This window comes from Puma concolor, chromosome B3 (assembly GCF_028749965.1).
Source record: "Puma concolor isolate L17-30 chromosome B3, mPumCon1.1.hap2, whole genome shotgun sequence".
Classification (NCBI taxonomy): Eukaryota; Metazoa; Chordata; class Mammalia; order Carnivora; family Felidae; genus Puma; species Puma concolor.
In genome coordinates this window covers 82,793,445-82,817,845 of record NC_141672.1, presented here as the reverse complement: position 1 = coordinate 82,817,845, position 24,401 = coordinate 82,793,445, and the positions used below count along the sequence as shown (strand labels likewise).

General features: G+C 39.6%; 1 protein-coding gene across 7 annotated transcripts in view; it reads right to left on the bottom strand.

Annotated features, from left to right (window-relative positions):
* CDIN1 (CDAN1 interacting nuclease 1) overlaps window positions 1-23,915 on the bottom strand; it is a 284,310-nt gene extending 260,395 nt beyond the window's left edge. The window contains exon 1 of one of the 7 annotated variants that reach the window (XM_086710308.1): window positions 23,040-23,915. In XM_086710308.1, coding sequence (XP_086566434.1) covers window positions 23,040-23,140 — 101 coding nt within the window. In that variant the 5' untranslated portion in view covers window positions 23,141-23,915. Of the gene's footprint in view, window positions 1-7,952; window positions 9,218-23,039 lie in introns of those variants that run through there. The other 6 variants (XM_025919479.2, XM_086710305.1, XM_086710306.1 and 3 more) reach the window with 6 other exon arrangements.
* Window positions 23,916-24,401: the final 486 nt, after the last annotated feature.

The following is a 24,401-nucleotide window of genomic DNA, read 5'->3' as shown; positions in this document are numbered from 1 at the left end:
AAATGTAATCCTTGACAAATAAAAAGCCCATACCAAGCGCAAAGAGAAAATAAAAATAAAAGAGAAATTTCATCATATTTCAAACTCAAACTCAACCAGAGGCCTAAACAAGCAATTCCATCCCCCTCCATCACTACCACCGGAGAAATGACGGTGAAATGTGTGAAATGTGTCTTAAGCTGTAGGATGAAAATCTGAATTACTACAGTCCCTTTTTCCTAAAGAAAAAGAAAATTTTTTTAATTAACTGAAGATCCCATATGAGCTACTTTTCTGGAATTCAAGGACTGGCTGGCTAGTTAACAGTTATCGAAACCCTTCACTTTTCCTCCTATCCTAAAAAGTCTCTGCCTTTTGGCAATTCTATCACTTACTAACAACCACCAGGGAAGTGGGTAATGGAAAGGACTGGGAGGAAACAGAAGTGTCTTTAGCTTCTTAGCAGTTAATCTACATTTGAAGAGCAGAGAACAGGAGGATATAAAATAACGGCTAATGGTTTAAGGAAATGGAGTCTATACACTTGTTCAGTATGGGAATAAAGTAACAAAATGGGACTTTTTCAGCAAGCAGACAAGAACTAATTCATTCCAATTATTTTTGGCCAAAATAATCATCCTGGAGAAGGAGTGAGGCTTGTACATGCATCATCAATGATGCTGTCCTTACTCAAAATAGAACGTATCTGTACGTATCACTTTAGAACCACTTTACAAGTCACAAAAGCAAGCCAACTTCATAGTCACAGCTCATATCTTACCCAAACAAAGAGTGGCCACCGAGTCTAAAAACAGACATAACTCTCTAAGAGATGCTATAATAAAGAGTTTATTCATGAAAAATAATTATGTTTCCAGACCTTGTGGTCACCTTGTAACACCTGCTCCCTTATTTACCAAACTTACTGATGTGTGCCTATCTCCAAATACCAGATCCATTCCCCAAGTCTGTCACTACTAAAGATATTTAAAAGACTGTGCTACATGCTCTAAAAATACCTGCGAACATGGAACCCCAAAAGTACTCTCGCTATCATTAGAGGATGTGTGTCCAGTGGGAAACAAAATTCATCCCGGCACTTTTTTTTTTTTTTTTTTAATGAGTCATTACTTGGTAGTTGTAATACATGAGAGGGAAGAGGGAAGTTCAGTGATATGTGGTCATTAAAGGAGCGAGGTGGAAGCCAAGAGACAGAGTGGCTAATAGCCTGGCAGGTGCTGGTGGATACTACCTGCTGAAACTCTGAATGCTCAGAAGCATTCACGAGTACATATGGTTAAGAAAGAAATTCACACTCTGATTTCACATGCCTTTTCTCTTATTATTACACAGTAAATTTCAACAATACAACAAGATCTTTCATGTTCTTCGAATCTAAACTAGGAACAACAGCTTTATCACCACAAATAGAAAATAAATGTGAGAGCTGTGTATCAATAACAGGCTGAGTGTTTTGGTGTATGATGTAAGCAAATGATTCAGTGATGCTGTGTTCAGGGCATGGTAATGATGAGTTTTCAGAGGGAAGTCTAGAAAAGCCAGTCTGCAGTGCTGACTATTTTTGTGATGTTGGAGTTCTCTGCAATGGCTGAGCTCATTGGCACTGTGTACCAGGCAGGACATGAAGATTTTATTCAAAGGGTTATGACTTCTAGTCCCAGGGAAGGCCCCAAACCGAAGGCCCAATGGAGACTGTTAAGATGAAGCATCTTAACGTGAAGAGGAAGTTGAAGACTTTCTACTTTGGAAATTGCCGTACTATTTCAGACATAATGGCAGGTTGAGTAAATCAAAAGAGAGCCCTCCAGAAACAACATAGGCAGTTCATGGGGTGAATACCCTGTGGCTGCCCAGTTGTAAATCTGCTAAAGTGAAAGTTCACTGGGGCTTAAAAATAAGGGGCAGATGACTTCAGGGGGTCCAATTTTGCAGAAAGATCATGCCCAAAATCACAAAGGCACCTGTTTCACATGATCTAGATTAATAAGAATAGTCTTAGTCTCCATCTGAATTATGTGAGCTACATGGCTGAGATTATGAGAAGAAAATGGGGAATGGGGCGGAGGGGGGAACGCCAAATCTCTGATTATAAGTCAGCCGTGATTCCAGCCATGGCAGTTTCACACAAAGACCCCCTTTCAGTCCAAGTTACACTGTGCTGGGAGTACAACACTTCAACATGGTACCTAGCGTCAACCCTAATGAAATCCCACTTGGTAAGGCCATTCCTACTCTAAAAGGGAAAGTACTCCGCACACCATGGAGTGTTAGTACTTCACCATAATTCACAGCTGAGTAACTGCTGAAAAGAACCTTTTGATCATTTATATCTGGGACATCAAAACATTGTAGCATTGCTTCCTAAAAATAACAGAAAGAAATTACTGTTGAACCACACATAGCAAATGACCATCTCTCAAGAATAAAAGTCAACAGCTGAGTTAGAATTAATTGAAACGGGGGGGGGGGGTGTGCAGGGTGTAGGGGTGGGGGGAGACAAAAATAAAAATGGATCCAAAACTCTATCTACCAATGTCAATAGGCCAGAATTCTTCTGGGATCGAATTTCTTTCACCCAGTTTTACACCAAAGTTTTATAAACTATGAAGACTGTATGTAGATGGAAACCATAGCACCACTACCAGCTCTTTTGGCGTAAATGGCACCACAGTTAGCATCTTTTGCACGTGGCTGCAGATTTCCATACCACCACCAAAGGACTCAGTTAATATCCAAATTTCTACTAAACCAAGCCACAAACAAATCTTCTACTGAAAAGCTCTGTCTACCCTTCTATAATCTGTTACCTGGAAAAAAAGCAGAAGGTCTCTCTAGCCACCTAATCACCATATCAATGACACATGCCACAAGAGAGAAGCACTAGTTTATTTGATTGATCATGGTAGATAAACTCCAAATAACAGAGAAATTAACAAATGCTTGACATTTGCTCAACATCCATTATTCTGACACTGCTTTCAGAATTTCAAAGCCTGGGAGTATGCTTAATCAACATTCATATTCCCTTGTGAGCTACAGGCACCATATTGCACCCCGCCTTCGTACTGATGAAAACCGCATATTGGCCATTTCCAAAATGTTCTGGGACTCCACACAGGGCCCCTTTTCTCTCTTGTTCCTGCTCTGCAGTTTTCTTTTAAACACTTCCAAGACAAAAGCATCTGCCAGTTTTTCTCTCTAGGGATGTATGCAAAATGAACTTAACAGTTTTAAGGCAGGAGTAACCCTCACATCTAAATTCATTCATAGGACAGAAAAGGGCCTAAGAGGCCTCTCCAGGGACAAAACCCTGCTGAAATTCTCCCCACACACAACAGTGGGAGCTTTATAAAATCTAAGTCCAGACAATTTCCAATTCAAATGCCCAACATAGCATGACCTTTGTCAGATCTCTGAGCCCAAGATGCACCCATGATTTTTTATTCCAACCAGCACAGACATTAGACAGGGCACTACTGCTAAGCAGGAGGTTCAATATTTGCATGCTCTTCTATTGTGAAAATGTAACAGTGACAGCACTGTGTCAAATTCTTTTCCCTCTAGAACTTTAACTCCATAGGAGAGGCATGGCTGACAGATGACTCCCCAACATCTGTGTTATGTACACTGCGCAGCTGAGGAGCCCGGATCACTGTCAGAACATCGCGGAGATGACCTGTGCCTTTCGTATGCCTTCTTCTTATCCCTGCCCACCCCGGCAAACATACATATAAATATCTACAACACAAATCGCACAATTTTTAACAAAATGTAAAAATGGCAAGACAGATTAACATAATTTATAGTCATTAAGCTGTTCACGTAGCAGCTCAACATATGTTGTATAAATGTCCTATACCGAATAATTTATCAGATCTGACACAGTGCACATCATATTGTTTTATTTAATACACTTACTAAAATTTCATGGATCAAACATCACTTCTGAAAGCACAGAGAAAGCACTAGAAAATATTTATTCATCTCCCATGATTTATTTTGATTACCCTTACAGCTACATGATAAAGTGGAACTCACAAAATTACAAGGTTAAGGTTTACACTGCCATTGCTTCATCTACTAAAATATAACAAATGGCTCCATGGCTGTGTTATATTTTACTTTCATTTAGTGTTAAGTAGTACACTAGGCTAAGCACTTAGTTGCCTACTGAATATTTTAATATTTTTAAATAGGACTTAAACATCCTGACCCAGAGAGTGGGAAACAATCTTAGGAAAGAACAACAAGCCCTCTGTATGGTGCTTGACCGAATGGTGCCGGCCAAAATGAAGAAAACACACTTGGAGGTTATCTCTTCCTCAAAAGAGATCATCCGAATCAGCACTGGCCTATATCAGAAAGTCGGTAGGAATTCACTGGCTGCACAAAGAACCACGTAGTAGGCTCTCAAGGAAGGAGATGGAAGATAAAACATGGCTCCTAACCTCAAGGAAGTCACAATCCGTCAAACAGAAAGCAAAAGACAGGAATGTATATATTCCAATTGAACAGGTAAAACTAACTACAATGGTCAAAGAAAAAAAAAATTCTTAGCGGATCCAAACCAATATTCAAAGGAAAAAAAAAAAAAAAAAAAAAAGTGGAAGAAGGAGCAGAAGAGAGAGGGGGAGATTTAGACATTGGCAATTAAGCCTCTTATTCATCAATTTTCCTTTAAAATGTTTCATCTGGAGACAGGTCTCCCGGACAAGGAAGATGAGATGAAAAAGAACATATAAAGATCAGAAATGGGAGATGAGAGCCTGAAGTAGAAAAGGCCAATACAGCTCTTCAAGAAAAACACGAATGTTTGTTGGCCTGATCCTTTTTGAAAGAACCATTAAAAACTTTATCAGACCCACTGCCTTGGGAAAGAACACTAAGGGGGGGTGGGGGGGGAACCCTGTTTCCATTTCCAATGAACTATTTGGCTTAAAATGCAGTAAAAATGAGATGAAGACAAGAAAAAGATCTCTCTCAGGAACTAAGTTTTGTTTTCCATTTGTGAGTGAGAATCGTCCCAAGAAATCTACAAAATAATAATCTTCCCACAAGGATTGCTCTCAGGTACCCACAGAACTGCCATCTGTTTCAAGGTGTAGACATTGCAGTCCAGAAGCAAGGCTTAAGCTTCTCAAAAACTTTGCCTTACCATCATGTGACAGGAGACCTGACAGTCAATGAGATACTTCATGTGGAGCAGAAAACGACGAAGCCATATTACACCGTATTACGAGTCAGGCAGCAGAGTGACTTTAGATGAATAACAGGTTACTGTAAAAATACTGAAGGGTCTATCATGTTGCACCCTCAGAAAGGAAAGATAAAGACTATGAAGTCAAATAGAGTTCAGTATAAAAACAGTAAAGTTCCAATCTCCCGAAAGAAAAGAACTAATAATAGGAAAATAATCTTGCTCAGTTTAATGCATGATGATAATGGCACCTGAGAAATCATTGGTAAAGAACAATTTAACCCTTGCAGCTTTATGTCAGAGAGAATCCACTTTACCCATATTGAAGGGTTTATACAAAGATGAGCTGCAGTATTAATAGACAGCCTTTAGAATAGGGGTGGGGGAGTCATGCATCAAAAAAATTCAACCAGAGTTAATTGAGCGCATTGAAGAAAAGAACGACGGGTTTGAGTGTTGCAAATTCTTGCTGGGACCCCTATCATCACCATCACTCTGGCATTTTATTTCTAGACAAGGAATATATTTTACCTTTCTGAGATTATTTTCTGGTTACAAGCCAACCATTATGAACCTTTCAGTGAATCACTGAATAGGGCACTTAAAGGGATAAACAATTATAAAAATAACTCTGTCACAAGTGCATACATTTTATTTTATTTAGTGATGTAATAAGCTTAGGGGCATATATCAGGTCCAAAATGGTCTTAGTCATTAATTTAAGCAATAAATCATAGGTCTTGCCAACAATGACGGCAAACAGATGCTAACAAGGAAATGTATTATTTAATATTGCCATGTGTTATAAAAATGTAAGTGTGTTTAAGACATGTCTTAAATTTTTATAATAATATGCATTTAATACATTACTGTTTTGACACATGCAGGAATCAGATTTATAGGTCCCATTCCGTAGCTTCTTCTTCTGTGAACATGAGAGCATATTCTAGATTTTTTTTTTTAAACAAGAGGGGAAACCCTTAAAGTGCATGCTTGCAACAATATCTAATTGGTTGTCTTGCTGTTTTGTAGTAAATAATGTCAACACTGAAACTCATTAAAAAAGAATGAATCTACACACTTCGCCAGAATATAAAAATAGAACATTTCAAAATTACAATTTTTAAAGAAACATTATAGTGTAAGAAGTATAAGAGCACTCTTTAATCAAGTTGGCAACTATTTTTTCCATCATTGTGAGCTGTTCTGCCTGACACCAGACTAAAATATACCAACCTGATTAATGAGTAAAGTTCAACGTTAAAAAATGTGGAAGCAACTAGGTAAGAAAAATCCTACTTTGTATCTTCATGCAAAAATCCTTAGAAACAGTATCTCAAAATACAAGCTAACCCAAAATTGAGTCTCTCTATCCAAATGATGCCAAACTGTAATATTCCCCTTCTAATATTTCCTTTGTGATCAGAAGGCTCACGTCTCTTACCAGCAGGTTCAACCCTCCTAGGGAAAGGGCTTGTGAGAGGAGGGAATTAGGGCTTAAGGAACAAATCAAAAGCCACTCTAAAAAAACAAAAAAAAAAAAAAACAGCTTTTTACATCAACAAGACGCCAACTCCGCTAAAAGCATTTTTTTTGTTTGCACATTATTTTGTCTGAATGTCCTTTTCAATCAACCCCGCCAACTGCTGGCATGGTCTTCCCCCTTTCTTATGTAGGCAAGAGTCCATGCTTTAGAACACTTGAAGAAGCGGTGCTTGGAGTATGGAAACTAAATTTTCTTCATTAAATCTACTGAAGCAGATATTAAAAATGCATTTAATATACTGGCGATGGTCGGTGGGCACCGCTGACTGTGACAGGCCGGTTACTGATGATGTGCCGTCAGATGGCCTTCTCAGCAGGCGCCTGGGTCTCAGGCTGCTGAAGGACAGCAATATCTTCCCTTGTGTGTAAGCTCTATTCATCTCCCAAGTATTTACTAAATCACAGGCCTCTGCACACATAGCCCACGTTTGAGCGTATGCTAACAAATGATGGATGGCCTCGTCAATTCATTATGTCCTGAAAGCATGGTTTCCTGCCATTCCAATCATCAAACCTCAGTGCTTCAGAGCTGATCAGTCCCGGGGAATATATTTTGCAGGCTCGATTAAAAGAGTAGAAGAAGTTCTTTACATTAGAGTCTCTGACACTCTCCCCCAACTGTTTGCTGCTTCTACCAATTATTTGGGCAGAATATTCACTAAGTATTCAGACAGTATAACACTGACAGGTTTTTTTTTCTGATGTTTGCTAAGGTGTGATTTACCTATGACAAAACGGTTGAGGTATTTAATAGTGAAATTAGTGTCCTAAAACAATTTTCCTTTTATGTACAGCACAAAAAAACCTGAAAAGTATTTTATATCATATAATATTCTAGTGTAAATGCATTAATGGATGCATTTCAAAGGAACTTTAAAGGGAATAACCAGTCTCTAAATCATCTAAACCTTTTGAGACAATAATTCATGAGAGTTCTCTTAATTATAATCTAGATAAAGGTACAAACTACTTAAAATTCTTCTGACAGTTCCAAAGTTAAGATAACAAGAGTTCAACTTGTCAAAGAAAGAAACCTCTTAAAAGAAGATATATTTTCATTTCCAGGGTTTTATATGTCAGTTGTCTTTCCTTTAAGCCATAAGAACATTTTTATTTTTAGCTACAGCTTATCTATGGAACAGAAAACAACAGCACACTCATACCTTTCACTCAGAAACAGTAAACTTTATAAATAAACAGACAAACTTACCACAACTAAACAGACAGCTGAGCCTTGAGGAGTTGGGTAGTGTTCAACAGCTAAACAATTTGCTATTAATAAGCTCCGGAAAATATTAAAAATTAAAAATTTAAAAAAAAAAGTGCCATACTCCCATTTAGCCAATAGCTAGGTAGGCTGTGAAGTACCTACAATCAGCATAAGCTCTGCTGTTGACCTCGACCTTGACCTCAAGATTAAGCTCACTTTTATTGCGCACAAAGGTCACCTGTATTAGGTCAAAATTCAAAGTCCCTTGTCAGAAAAGGTTGATATATTCCAACCTTTCCTTCTCCATGCATCAAATTTTTCATGGTAAAGTCATATTCAGCAGACAGTATATTCAGCAATTTATTGTACCATTGTAATACAGTGCAGAATACAATTGTCCAAAAAGCTATAACATGAATAAAATATTTTTTGTGACAATGTACCAGATCTAGACTCCTTACACACTCTTAACAGACAAAATAAAACTAACCAAGTCTTGTTTTCATACTCCACAAGAGTTATAAGGCATTAGCCTCAAAATACAATCCATAGTATAATTATGACTTTTTGATTATCTTCAGCTACAGGCACTATTTTTCAGAATATCATTCAAATTTTTAAGTATTATTATTTTTTTAAAACACAGTGATCTCTAAGCAGTTTCAATATCTTTATTCCAATCTGACCTGAGTAGCTTAAGTGAATTTTGAAGTAGGTCTAAACCTAAAGCCTCTCTTCAACCTAGAACCTAAAACATATGCTCTATAATAAACAGAATAGAAAAAGAAGAGGAAGAATTACTATCTTGCCCTGCTCATTATTATTGCAACGATATGATCAGCAGAACTGCACAAATAAGATAAATTAAGCAAATTCTTTGTAGGCAGCACTCCAGAATACATTCTAATTAATAATAACCAAGGCCTTAAAGGGACAATAAATGTATTTTCTTTAAAAAGTTTACGCAGTTTCTTTGTGTTCACCACAATCTTTTTATAATCCGTATTAGCAGCATGAACAGATTTTAAGACTGTTTAGAAAACACTCATTCTTCAAATTTATTAACGCCTACATAAATGCTAAAATCGGTGTTCACATTTCATGCTGTGACCTGGTGCATCCCACAAAACCTCCATGCCCTGGAAGGCTTACACCTGAACTCCATCATTCCTGGACTCAAGTTACTTCCTGGTGACAGAACCCTGCCTCCCAAACTGGTATTCATCCTAATATCCTTCATAAATTCATAAACACCTTGCTATCAAGGTGAGGCAGAAATGGGGGCGCCTGGGTGGCGCAGTCGGTTAAGCGTCCGACTTCAGCCAGGTCACGATCTCACGGTCCGTGAGTTCCAGCCCCGCGTCGGGCTCTGGGCTGATGGCTCAGAGCCTGGAGCCTGTTTCCGATTCTGTGTCTCCCTCTCTCTCTGCCCCTCCCCCGTTCATGCTCTGTCTCTGTCCCAAAAATAAAAAAACGTTGAAAAAAAAAAAAAAAAAGGTGAGGCAGAAATGTAAGAGATTCCAGAATTGGGGAGGTTATACTGAGATGTTATCAGACAAGAAAATACTTAAAAATTCTCAGATTTTAACATTCTCACTTATTCTGGGAGGAAGGGGAATGAATCAACCTCAACTTACATATCCTCATTTATCATCCCGAAAAATATCACATCTTGGTTACCAGTATCATTTAAGGACTTTAGTGTAACTTACTAAAAGCAGGTTTCCCGTTATCCTGAGGGTAAATGAAAAACACTTTGGAAACCTAGAAAATAAAAGGGCTGGCTTCAGGCAAAATTTTTTTCAGTTCTGATGTCCTGAGTCTAATTATCATAAGCATAAATTCCATTGGAATGAGCATCCTTAGCTCAATAATGGTAACAATAACAGCAGCAGCAAAAATTTATTCAGTGCAGTATCAGGAACTATGTTACTCATTTTATATTTACTATCTCATGTTCGTAACAATCCGGTTTTATAAATAAGGCACAAAAAGGTGAAGAAAGTTCCCCAAGGTCACCCAGAAAGTAAGTCACGAAGCCAGAATTCATATGTCTATTTTCAGAACCAAGTTCTTTAAGCCAATTTATAAAACTGCCTTTACAACAAGAAACTGAACCACCTCCTGGAGTTCCCAATAATGGGTTTGCCTCCTATCGATTTATAAAATAATTAACCATAATCAGAGAGAGCTAATAAACCACCCAAGGTCAAGCACAGGCTATGACCACTCTGCCAAACTCAATACCACTTGGCCAGCCCACTCATCAGGGCCTATCCCCACACAGAATTTCCCCTGTCATTCTAAAATGCACATGTTCTTGCCTGATGTTATTAATTCTATTATCCATTTGTTTTAGCTGTACACGGTCCTATTATTTTACTACTGATACCTTCAAAGTAGGAAAGAAACGCATGTGAAAATGTGATAATTGAGATTTTATAGTGATACAAAATCCAATTATAATCAACTGGGTATCTTTCCATTGTTTTCCATTATAATTATAGAGATGCTTTATTTATTTATTTTTTTTATACCGGAGTAACTGCCAATTGAAAATGTAACAACTAAGCTTGAAGTTTCTCAAAAAAATAACTTCTGACATGATAAACCCTCAGGCATACCACTGGAGCATTTCCAAATTCTTACAGAGGACAAAGAATCACTCTAATATCCCTACATTTAGCTAATTAACCTATTTTGAAAGGGATCAATTTTCCTTAACTGAGACATACATATATGACTTTTTTTTCTTTTTTAACCATGCAGCATTTTCTTTAGGTGAGTTCAATGGTATGTGCATTATACTATGTATCATAATACAAACAATATAGTAGGTATAGTTAAGGCTTAGAATTCTAGTTCCCACACTAACTATGGTGGGGAAAAAAATATATCCTTTCTTTGAACAAAAAAAGGAGGGGAACCTGGGCGGCTCGGTCGGTTGAGCATCTGACTTCAGCTCAAGTCATGATCTCACAGTTCGTGCATTAGAGCCCCGCGTCAGGCTCTGTGCTGACAGGTCAGAGCCTGGAGCCTGCTTCAGATTCTGTGTCTCGCTCTCTCTCTCCCCCTAACTGACCCACTCGCATACTGTCTCTATCTCTCTCAAAAATAAATAAAAGTTAAAAAAAACTTTTTAAAAAAAAGGAGGAGGGGGGAGAGACCAACGAAACACACATGTAAGTATTTTAAGCCCTTATTAGGAAAAAAGCTGTAAGGGAAAAAAAAAAAAAACGCACAGAATAATCTAGGTTAAAAAAAAATTCTGGAAAAGACATGCACCAGGATCATAACGCGCGATGCAAAAGTCTCAAATTGGTGATGGTAGGCAGTCGTATGGGGAGCTTAAGAAATGCCTTTGGTGGCAGTGGGTGGAGCCCAGGTTTGTCACACGTTAGCCAATTTCTGTGGTGTAAACACTCCCACTGTGGCTGATTTTAAGCTACTGATGTGAGGTCACAGTTTGTAGAGTGGGGAAAAGATACTTATAATCAGCTCTCACAAGCTGGAAAGAGCCAGCTCCAGCACCCATTGGCTAGAGGCCAAATTCAGCCCACAGACTTGTTCTGTTTGGCCAGGAAACCATTGGCCCACAGTGTTTTAAAAAATTCCAACAAATTGACAACATTTAAAACTCAGAATATTTTTTTCTAAAAAGTGAGATATAGAGCTGCTTTCTAGAGAATAAAAGACTTGGCGGCACTGGGCCCACGTTCCTGCGCAGCAACAGATGGCTGGCATAAGGTTGCGGCTGCCATGTTAGTGCACACAACTGTCCCTTCCCTTTGCCGCAATCTCAACCGGGCCAGCTTCATTCATTCACTCCTTGCTGATACCTGCCTGGCCCCTCAACAGATGGGAATCTGCGAGCTAAGTCAGAGCACAAAGGGAGAGTTTTACCTCCAGAGGTGGAACTTTGTTCAAATAACCGGGTGCCCCCCCTCCTTGGTTTCTGCATGTCCAGCATTAACTGATTTCACTAGATGATCTCTAATCACTGTCTCAATCCCACACGCTGTAAGTCACTGATTTGGAAATAATAAGAGAGGTATGCAGGTCCTGCTGAAGAAACTTTTGTGATTGACACAGGAAGAGTCTCAGGCCCATCGAAGTGCAAATAAAAATTCAAAACGTTCTAAGTTGGAGGTTAAATGTATCTTATTTTTATATATGTATTTTAGTTGGCCTCAGGAAATAAGAATCTAGATAATGTTAACTTCACCAGTTAAGAAATGATGTTTGTGAGCTATTTGTTACATCTGGACTGTAAGAGTCTGTGGGGGTTTTAATGCTATACAACGAAGAGTCTCTCTCACATACCCAGTCCATTTACCATCTTAGCTAAATGGGGCTTGAAGTACAAGTTAATTTCAAATTTTATTAGCTTCCCCTACCAATATTATCAGCAAAAACAAATAGCAGTGTAATATACCTTGAGTGAAAGATGATACCCACTTGGAAGAGTTAGAGACAGAAACAAAAAATCAAAAAAAATAAATCACTCACCTAATTTCACATGTGATTGTAAGATGCTTTTAAATGACACTTCAGTCTCCCACATCCCATCTACCAAGAAGGCTACCCCTACAAAGAGCCTTATTGCCCTACTAGTCATAAACACCACCTTGTAAGTTCTAGAATCTCAGGAGGCTAAGGTGTGGCACTGGCATGAGTAATGGACCACAAAGAGATTTCACTCTGTGTTTCTGTTCACCCTAGCACTAGAGCTGGGGACCTAGAGCATTCCAAGATTAGACATACCACGCTCGGGCTCTCTGAAAGTGATCACAAATATTCATGACAGACATAATTCATAAATCTGCTGAGTACAAATCTGAATCTTTCATACCACTAGGCTGATCTGAGGAAGAGCAAGTCAACTAGCTAATAAGTGAGCTTAACCAAACACCTGCATTACAAAGCTTTACACTTTTGTTTGCCATCCTCTCTGGTGCTAGCTGCGAATTTGGGGATTTCCAACAGTCATTAAGTAACAACCCTTGTAAGTATCAAGGGTCTTCCATGCCTCCTATTTCCTAGAGCACGATAAATAAAAGAGCAGAGTTCACATCTCATCCTTTCTTGAGCCTGGAGCAAAGGACAAATCTCAGCAATAATAAAAATAAATATATGAGAAATACATGAGTTATGTTGGGGGCGGGGGGGCAATTTACCATGTATTTTAAGACTTAGTCTTGTATATGACTACAGCTCCCAGAACAACGTCAGGAAAAGCCCAAGCTTCATACAAATCACTCCAATTAGCAGAACCAGCACCTAATCAAGGAAAGGCCCAGCACATACTTATTTTACTGAATAACAGTATCAAGAGACCTGAATCCGCTTATTTTTTCCTCTGCTTGTACTGCTTTCTCGGATTCAGAATATCTATTCCTGTGGTCTTGCTGGTATTTCTCTAAGTTCAAAAGTCTTCAAACACTTTTAGCAGCTGAATCTCAATATTTAAAACACATGAAGGATGTAAGTCCTAAGACATTTTTTAATATTTTACTTTGGAAAGAAAATTGCAGAGCTCCCCATTATCTCAATGATGCATCTATCAGGTCACAATTTGAATACCAAGCTAGGTTAAAAAAAAAAAAAAAAAAAAACAACCCAGAAACTTTATTCACTGCCCTGAAACCAGAAGCAACAGAAAAGATCACCCCTCCTCAGTCAAGACGAAAGCCCTTGAAAAAACTGACATTGTCAATCTTGTCACTCTGGCAAGAAGGAAGCTTTGAGTTAGTTACAAAGGAGAACTAATAACTCTTAAATGTTATCAAGATGCCTCCTGCAAGGTAGGGATAGAAAGAGGAAAGAAAAGTAGAGGCAGGGATTAGTTCCGCAAAGTGGACAGGAGAGGGTTGGACTCTTGACCAGCCATGTATTGTCTTTAATACATGAGGCACAGGCTGCTCCACGCTGATCTCAAAGCCCACAGAGCAAACCATCCTGGATCCAGCTCTCTGTTCTGTTCCCCTAAGAAATGGAGGCTCATCATTCAGTTACAAGCTGCACGTCAGCACCTTTGCTATATCCACTGTGTACCAGCTCATGGTATAAGCAATCTGACCGCAGAAAGAGACAAAGAGAAAGATACCTTGAATTAAACATTTAAAACATTTCCTTTCAAGTAAAAGACAATCGAAAATAAAGGAAAATTTCTTTTTTTTTTTTTTTTTTTTTTTTGGGAAAATTTATTCTTTACCCATCTCCCAAATGATTGTCACACCAGGGCATGACTTTTATATTTTAAGGTCACTTTTCATAATTACTCTGGAAAAGTACTTGTACATCGGTTGTTTTGTTTTTAAGGAAAATTCAACCAACATGGCAAAACTGCACAAAATGTGTAATAAAAACGTACTTTTTTCAGTCAACATTTGCTGAAAGTCAAATAATAAAATATTACTACTCCATACATCTATTGAACACTTTTCTCCTAGGGAGATACATAATTCCTCTTTATTGTATCAGTAAACATTCTGATGTGAGCTATTACTTAGGAGACTAAAGTCTGATGCCTGAATATAGACTTTAAAATGAAGTCCGTAATCTAATAACATGAAAATTTCCCCCCTCAAACTAATAAGAAATAGAGTCAGCATGTGGGTTCTCCTCAAAACAACATTATCTGAGGTTTTCTCCAAATACTCCTTTGTAGGAATTCAAGTTCATCTCACTTTTGCAACTATGCAAATCCAAGAGTCACAAATATCTCATCAAAGCACAAGGTGCCACATAGTTAATAAAATAACCTTCCAGGTGAGTCTTTAAAGGTAGTTTACAATGCAACAACAAAATAAAAACCTAAAATCTTATGGACTAAAAAAATGTATTTGAAAAGATGACTAAGCAGCACCTGGGTGGCTCAGTTAAACATCCAACTCTTGATTTCAGCCCTGGCCATGATCTCCCAGTTCATGGGTTCGAGCCCCGTGTTGGGTCCCACGTTGGTAGAACAGAGCCTGCTTGGGAATATCTCTCTCTACCCCTCCTGTGCTTGCTCTCTCACTCTCGCTCTCCTCAAAATAAATAAATAAAAATTAAAAGATGACCAAAGGAAATACATGAAATAATCATATTCTTTTCTTAGGCCCACTTTTTTAGACCAATTTCTTTTCCAATTTGCACTAGTGATCAATACAGAAATACTCCTGGATAGGTTTCCTAAGTATATGAGTACTAATTCTGAAGTTCATGTAAATTAGTCCTATTTCCTTAGCAAAACCACGAAAAGAGTTTCCAGCTCAATAAAAGGCTGACTTTTTCTCCCTTTACAAGCTATTCTCACTCATTATTCTGGAACTTGGGTGCACCACAACATTATCAGAAGAATAGAAAATTGACCACAAATTGAGAACCAACTATCAATTCAAATGAGAGAACAAGGCAAATAGGAATAATATTCCAATTTAAGTAAACCAGTATTAATTATAGACTGCAAGGTGCTACTATAATTCTTAAAAATCAGTACATCTGGATTCAGAGTTTTCTTTCTTTCTTCTTTGTTTTTAATGGCATTATATACTACTATAAAAGACTTAAGACAAGTTTCTGATATCTGGGCCATATTCAACTAATGATTAAATCCATGTGTTCAGAGCTATACAATCAACTGATCCATATCAAAGCAAAATTTTGTTTTACATGTTTTAAAAGGTTACTACTTAGACATCTCTTCTTCTGTAGGCTATCTATTAAATTCTAATAATAACAAGAATCATATTTACCATCCATTAAATGCCTACCAGAATGTCTACACTATGCTAAGTGTTTTACATGCCTTATTTTACTTAATCCTCACCACAGCCTTAAGGGACTGAATGGCAAGAAGTAATACACAGAGTAAGAGGAAGAATCTGGAGCCGGGCTCTGCCTGGGTTTAAATCCTGCATCTTCTACTTCTCAGCAGTGGAGCTCCACCCGTTGTTTTACAGAAGAGGCAACTGTGAATCAGGTAAAAAGAGGCAAAGCCAAGTCATTCCCCAAGAACAAACTGTTACAGAAAGCAAAAACCATGGAATGCAAGGCTCCTATGGGAAAAGGGGGTGACTTAAAAGGCGCCACTGGGGGTGGGTAACATTATTCAAGAAAGGATAACTGTAGTCAATGGCAGCACCAAATTAAACTAAGCCGTCCTAAACAAAGGTAAAACTTCAGTAAAATTGTGCTCGTCCCAAGCAAGTCCCTCAGCTACTCCCCTCCTGACCACACTGGACCCCAGGTCCACCATCAAGACCCACCCTGCCAAATACACAATAGGACCAGCCTTAACTCCAGTTCTCAGATGAAAGTAAAGATCCCAAGAAATTGAACTCTATTGGTTTAAATACAGGGAACCCAGCCAAACAAGGGTTTCACTACTCCTTTCAAGATTTCTTTAGGAAGAGCCTCACATGAATGAATGGTTGCCTATACTGTGATCCAACAGTGGGAAAACAGCAGATGTTGCGGGGCCAAGACAGAAGATCATACTTAAGAATGAGGGGGCACCTGGGTGGCGCAGTCGGTTAAGCGTCCGACTTCAGCCAGGTCACGATCTCGCGGTCCGTGAGTTCGAGCCCCACGTCAGGCTCTGGGCTGATGGCTCAGAGCCTGGAGCCTGTTTCCGATTCTGTGTCTCCCTCTCTCTCTGCCCCTCCCCCGTTCATGCTCTGTCTCTCTCTGTCCCAAAAATAAATAAAAAACGTTGAAAAAAAAATTAAAAAAAAAAAAAAAAAAAAAGAATGAGGAAGGCACTCTTAGAAACACCTGAGCTGGTGTCCCTAAGGGAAAAGAAAGAGCAGTAAGGTAAAGACACTTATTTGCTTAGAGATCTATGGTATGAAGAGTTTGACTTACGACTTGTTGGTATAGGCATAAATAGCAACCAAATAACTAATGCAAGATAAGGGAACTAAGCGAAAATTTAAACTTGGGCCAAGGGGCTTAGTTTACCAGCAAAAGAATTTCCAACAAGGGTATATCTCCTTTAAGAAACCCACTTGATTAAACATACATGAACTAAATGATGTTCCACAAATCCTCTGGTTCCTAACATTCTGTGAGTCTAATAATTTATAGCTATTGGATGTGTGTTAAACTCTTTCCTCAGACGGCAAGTTCTTCAAAAATAATGACTACATTGTCCTGTTTTCTACAAAATATTCAGATAGTGCCACAGACATAGTGAGCACACAGTGAATTATTACAGACTAAATGCCGTAAGGGGTGAATGAACTATGAGTACCAGTGAAAATCATGAGCTGACTGTGGGATGGATTGTTTCACATGAAATGGTGGTAGTAGAGGATATTAGTTAAAAGAGTATTCCAATGAGAGAAGTAGAAAGTCACCATTAGGCAAATACTAGTAATAACTGTTTCAAGCAAGAACCATTGATGGATGCTAATATCAACAGAAAAGGGTGATGTGATACATCTGGAGGGTGAATTTTGGAGTTGGACAATATTAGACACCACAAAGTCCTATACCTTCATTTTAAATTGGAAGATTACAAGACCCAAGTGGTTAAGGGTGTGCCCAGGCTCAACATGGTGACTTGCAAAGGCATAAATCTGTAATTTCAGTGAAAACAAGTAAGTCATGGATAAGTGAGGTTAGCAAATAGAAGCCACAGTGTGGGGGAGGGAGAAGAAATTAAACTACATCTTTACCTGTGAGCATATACTAAAATATATTTCAGCTAGACAGATTAAATAATTAAGAATAATAGGGGCACCTGGGTGGCTCAGTCAGTTAAGCACCTGACTTTGGCTCAGATCATGATCTCATGGTTTGTGAGTTTGAGCCCTGCATCTGGCTCTGCACTGACAGTGCGGAGCCTGCTTGGGATTCTCCCTCCCTCCCTCCCTCCCTCCCTCTCTCTCTCTCTGTGTGTGTGTGTGTGTGTGTGTGTGTCCCTCTCCCAACTTGCTTGCACTCCCTCTCTCTCTCTCAAAATAAATAAACAAACAAACAAACAAACAAAAGAACAAGAAAGAAGGCCATAAAGAACCCAGAAGAAAATTTAGGTGAAGATTTACTTTTCACATCTTAGGACAGGACAGGACTTCCTCGGGGGGGGGGGGGGGGGGGGAGGGGGGGAAGCATCAATTTAAAGTTAAGCATATAAAAAACAACAATATTTAAAAGAAAACAACTGGAAAAATATATGCAACAGATATGACATATAAGAAAGGCTCAACATCCGTAACATATGCAGATCACTAAACAGTAGCAAATCAATAAATAATAATAGCAAACACTCCAATATAAAATTAGGCAAAGGATACCAGGCAGGTAATTCAAGAAGAAAATTAAATGGCCGGTAAACAATTGGGGAAATACACAGTCCATTCTATTAAAAAATGCAAATTACAAAATGTCACTCTTGAACCTTCATATTAAACATTAAATAATGTCTCTCTTCAATACTGGCCAAAGTTGCAGAGCCAGATAGTCCCAGGCACTGCCAGGAATAGGATTACTACAATCATTTCGATAGTAATTTGTCAATACATACCAAAATCCTTCAAGACATACATATTCTTTGATTTGAAATAGCTCCTGGTTGTCAAAGTGTAGCCAATGGATTCCTAGAGTCCCTGAGACCCTCTCAGGGGTCTATAAAGTCAAAACTACTTTTATGGAAGTAATAAGACATGATTTGCCTTTTCCCCTGTGTGAAATTTGCATGGAAGGTGCAAAACCAATGGTAGGTATGCACAAATCAAGGCCAGGCAAACTGTGTTCTAGGAGTCACTATAAATTTCCCTGCCACATACTTACAGGGGAAAAAAAAAAATGCCAGTTTCATATAAGAATATCTTAAGATTCACTTATTATTAATTTTATTAAATCTCAACACTTGAATGCACATCCTCTTAACATTCTATATGACAAAATAAGAAGTAAATACATGGGGGGGGGGGCACCTGGGTGGCTCAGATGGTTAAGCGTGTGACTTCAGCTCAACTCAGGTCATAATCTCACAGTTTGTGGGGTGAAGCCCGGCGTCGGGCTCTGTGCTGACAGCTCAGAGCCTGGAACCTGCTTCGGATTCTGTGTCTCCCTCTCTCTCTGCCCCTCCCCTGCTCGTGCTCTGTCTCTCTGTCTCTCAAAAATAAATAAACATTAGTGGGTGATAGGCATTGAGGAGGGCAGCTGTTGGGATGCGCACTGGGATGAGCACCTGTTGTATGGAAACCAATTTGACAATAAACTTCATATTAAAAAAAATCATACTAAATAAATAAATAAATAAATAAATAAACATTAAAAAAAACAACAACAACAACCAGTAAATACATGGGGCACCTGGGTGGCTCCGTTGGTTAAGCATCCGACTTCGGCTCAGATCATGATCTCATGGTTCCTTGAGTTCAAGCCCCATGTCAGTCTTCTGCTGTCAGTACTGAGACTCCTTTGCATCCTCTGCTCCACACCCCCCGCCCCCGTACCCCACTGGTTGTCTGTCTCTCTCTGTGTCTCTCTCTCAAAATAAATAAACTTAAAAAAAACACATACAAAGTACATCTACTGCATATCGAAGTATGATGACTGACTCACGGGAGAACACTTACATGATTGTTTGAGAGCTGAACTAGCTGCTTTTTCCATGGGACACCATTTTTACTTGAATGAGCAATGAACAAAGTATAATTATTCAGATTTGGGTATCTAGAAAACACTTTCTCAAAAATAAACATGAACCTGTCACTTAAGGAAAACAACCGGTAGTATTTATTGCCAATGATAAAATTTGAGCTTTCAAGGGAAAATTCAAATATTGGAAAACTCTGAACCCATCACCATAAGCTTGACAGCTTCAAATTTTACAGACTTTTCTGATGAGATCAGTGGGATATTAACAAATATGATTTTTTGATATTGTATAATGAAAGGTGACAACATTGAAAGATTTACATAACTCACAACCAACATTTTGCACACAATGCACAGATGACAAAAATAACGCATGGGTGAAAGATCCACTCCAAGTTCAAGACAGGCCTATGGACTGCAATACACACTGATAGTGGATATCCATTGAGAGTGAAATGCTCCATGATATGGTTTCACCTTCTACACTGCAATTAACCTTTAAGAAAACACTACTTGTTAGGTTGTATGTAGAACAAAAATATCCACCATTATCTAAAAATTCTATTAAATCATTCTTATCTTTTACAACTACATTTGTCTGGGGCCAGGGTTTCTTCATATTCCTTAATCAAAATAACATATTACAGTAGGCTGAAGGTAGAAGCAGATGTCTTCCTTCTATTAAGACAGCCATTAAAGGGGCGCCTGGGTGGCGCAGTCGGTTAAGCGTCCGACTTCAGCCAGGTCACGATCTCGCGGTCCGTGAGTTCGAGCCCCGCGTCGGGCTCTGGGCTGATGGCTCAGAGCCTGGAGCCTGTTTCCGATTCTGTGTCTCCCTCTCTCTCTGCCCCTTCCCTGTTCATGCTCTGTCTCTCTCTGTCCCCAAAATAAATAAACGTTGAAAAAAAAATTTTTTTATAAAAAAAAAAAAGACAGCCATTAAAAAGATGTGCAAAAGTGTAAAAAAAATACCATTTTCTCACTACTTTTTTGAAATGATGGTTGATTTTGTTTTGTATTTTTTTATTTATTGATTTTGAGAGACAGAAAGAGTGCGAGCAGAGGAGGGGCAGAGGGAGAGAGTCTCAACCCAGCTCAGTGCTGTCAGTGCAGAGCCCACGGGAGGCTCAGTCTCACAAAACTGTGAGATCATGACTGAGCTAAAATCAAGAGTCCAATGTGTAACCAACCCAGGTGCCCCACCGACAATTGTAAAATAGTGCCATAATGAAAACTATGAAGCCAACTCCAAAATCACAGTTTATAGAATTCCCACCCATGCTGCTAAATGACCCTTTAATTCCTTGTTTTGCAGATTAGTAGCACAGACTCTCCAAATAGTTTCCAGTGGAAGAAGAGTTAGTTCTTCTCTGAATGGTGGTTGGGAAAAATGAAAATTATTTGGCCATATCATGAATAAAAGAGAAAAGAAAGGGGGCGCCTGGGTGGCTCAGTCAGCTGAGCATCCGACTTCAGCTCAGGTCACGATCTCATGGTCCGTCAGTGAGTTCGAGCCCCGCGTCTGGCTCTGAGCCGAAAGCTCAGAGCCCAGAGCCTGCTTTGGATTCTGTGTCTCCCTCTCTCTCTGACCCTCCCCCGTTCATGCTCTGTCTCTCTCTGTCTCAAAAATAAATAAACATTTAAAAAAAAAAGAGAGAGAAAAGAAAGAAAGGAAAGGAGAACAGAAAAAAGAAAAGAAAAGAAAAAAGAAAAGAAAAGAAAAAAGAAAAGAAAGACGGTGCCGGGGTGGTTCAGTTAAGCATCTGACTTCAGCTCAGGTCATGATCTCACAGTCCTTGAGTTCAAGCCCTGTGTCAGGCTCTCTGCTGACAGCTCAGAGCCTGGAGCCTGCTTTGGATTCTGTGCCTCCCTCTCTCTCTCACTCTCTGCCCTTCCCCCGCTCATGCTCTGTCTCTCTGTGTCTCAAAAAGAAATAAACATTAAAAAAAATTAAAAAAAAAAAAAGAGCATAAGAGAACAGGCATGGTGTCCTAAACCAAGGGCATCCTTCATCAGTGTACTTCGTAAGTCCTTCATAAGCCTATGGGGAGTTTACCTCTTATGGAGAAGACAGGGAAAAAAAAAGAAAAAAGGAAAAAGAGGAAGAGAAAGAGAAAGAGGTGAAGAAAAAGAGGAGAGGAAAAGAAAGAGAAAAATACAGTAGTAATATAAGAACACAAGGAGAACAGAAGATCTAAATGCATGCTCTATCTTAAAACTGCCCAGAAAAATCTACCTATTCCCTCAGCTAACTAGCCTTCACCCATTTCACTGCTCATTGGCAGAGTTGACAAGAGTTAATGAAAGATAATTAAATTCCAATTTGTCAGTTTTGTTCCTTGTTAGAAAGTCTGATAAAGAATCTTAAAAACTATAAAAGGAGAAATATTGCCTTTAATTATATCTGGACAATATTAAAAACAGATTCCTTCATTTTACAGATTAGGAAAACTGAGTCTCCCCCAAAAAAATTGGGGTCATAAAAGACCTTTAACTTCCTCTTCAATTTGTACTTTATTAATACCAATTATCCAGTAATCTCTTTTTCTTCAAGAAAACACTTCTTTGATGGTATCCGTTAAAGGGTTACACCTCAAGGACAAAGAGGCTCTCCATTAGGGGTTAATCATGCTCAGTGCCACAAAACAAATGGCACAAATTTGGACATGGTTTTGAATCAGAAGAAAAGTAAACAAACATTCTATACTTTAACTTGGCCAAAATACAATAACTTGGTTTCCTAGACTGCTTCTTTGTGTCATGTCTGGGCCTCAGTGCACATATCTTTAAAATGAGTAAGTCTATAATATAGAGTTCCTAAAGTCCCTTCTTAGAAAGTTGGATAATCTTAAAGTCACCGAAAACAGATGAGTTCTGGGGAGGTGGGAAGTATGAAATACACCTGGAATGTGTATATATATGGTTGTTGAAATGGCCAATGTTGACCCAAGAGTGGAGTCCCTAGAGCACCAATCTCTCTGACTGGACTGAGATCACTTAACTGCTTTAGAGTCAAAGTTGAACAGTAGGAGGTCCCTTTCCGCCCCTGGTACCTTGTTTCTTTCCAGGGTCCAATTGAAAAGGGTCCTCCATTTCCTCCTTCTGGATCTAGAATTTGTATTTCCACTTTGGGAGGGCCCTGCCACCTATCATTCATTCCTAGTATCTGTCAATTAAACACTAGGCATTTATGAAGCACCTACTATGTGCACCCATCACCGAGAACACACCAAGTTTTCAATAAACATTAATGGACTTAAATACAATTTCAAGGCCTTGGAAAGCTGCCAGGGATTCATCCATTTAAGAGTCTCTTGTGGTAGACAGGTGAAAGAAGCAACCTCTTCACATCCCTGATCTCCTAAGACCAGACACTCTTGTTCCTCCCCGCTCATGTGTGACACGTGTTTCCTGAGCGCTGGCTGGGATACCCAAACACAGCTGCTACAGGCAAAGGGCTAAAAGGCTGTGCGAGTGGAGACAGACACTTACCTGGGGAACCTCTGCTTCAGCTTCCTCAGGCTCTGCCTGGTAGGCGGCACAGACACTAGGCACTGGGCTATCTCGTCGTACTGGGCTTTGGTCAGTATCATGTTGGGCCAGGGACTGGGAAGTGGCGAGGACAAGGAAAAAACACCCCGGGCTCCAGCAGCCTTGGTGCCGGGAGACGAGGGGTGGGCACACAGCGGCACGGCGCTGGGTCCTGGTCTTTTTTGGCTTGCTCCTATATCCCCTTTACCACCAGCTGCACAGACAAGGCTTCACACCGCAGCTCGGCGTCGGGGGGCGGGCTGTAGCCCCGATTGCCCTACCTTGGCTTTCTGAGCAGCCGCAATGGGCCCAGCCGAAGGCAACCGGCCGCCATGTTAGTTAAGGGCAAAACAACCAGGAAGTAGCTGTCGTCAGCAGAGGTGGCGCTTAAATCGCCGCGGGCTGGCGTCCCGGCCGCTTCCACCTGGGATCATCCTGGGTTTTTTGCGCAGTTCACACTCTCCCAGCTGCCAGAAGCCAGGGAGCCATAGCGCACAGACCAGGCGGCCGAGCACACGGGTGCCGTACCCACAGTCTTTAAGCTTGAGCCCCGGAAAGCGACTGCTAGGGCGCGCGATTTGAATACGCTTTCAAATGCGCCCGTTTAGCGCAGCTCCAATCCAAGACACCTACAAAGAAAGCTGGCTTCACTCTACCAAAGTCTCTCTGCACTCTGCGACCCTGAGCCTGGCAGTGAAACCCACTAGGGTGGCTGTAGACCTGCAGCTTGGCCTGTGTTGAGGAAAGTCCGGCCACTTCTGCAGCTCGCGTGGAAGGGACTTTTGATTCAGGTTGGAAAACAGTAGAAAACAAATCCGACGTCATCAAATAGCCCGCAGGAAAAAGTATCCCTCTTACTCCCCAGAGTTAGGTACTGCAATCAGTTCTTTCTTCTTTTTGTATTCTGAGCTCTCAGAAAATAGTAGGCGCTCCAGAAATGAGTCATTGAATGGATTACTGTTCTTTAGGTGTTGTGATAGGATCTCAGCCCTCCAGAGGCAATTTATTAGGACATCAGCCCCTCCTTTAATCCCTTTTTAAAAATCTCTGGTTTTTAGACGGCCATGTGTTGTGTTTCTTTTCAAATTGTAACATTTTAAGCAAATGGAAGAAAAAGTGTTTCGATTTTAAAGAATGTGTAAGTAGTAATTTTTTTTTTTTTTTTAAACCTGGAGTAGGGCCTAGATTGGAAATTTAGCTTAGATACGCTTTCTTGGAGAAATTTCTGAATCCATCTAAGCCTTAGTTCCTCTGTCTGTAAAATTGATTTTTAATTCATGGAGTTATTGTTAGCATTTAAATAAATTAGTGCAAGGAACAGAT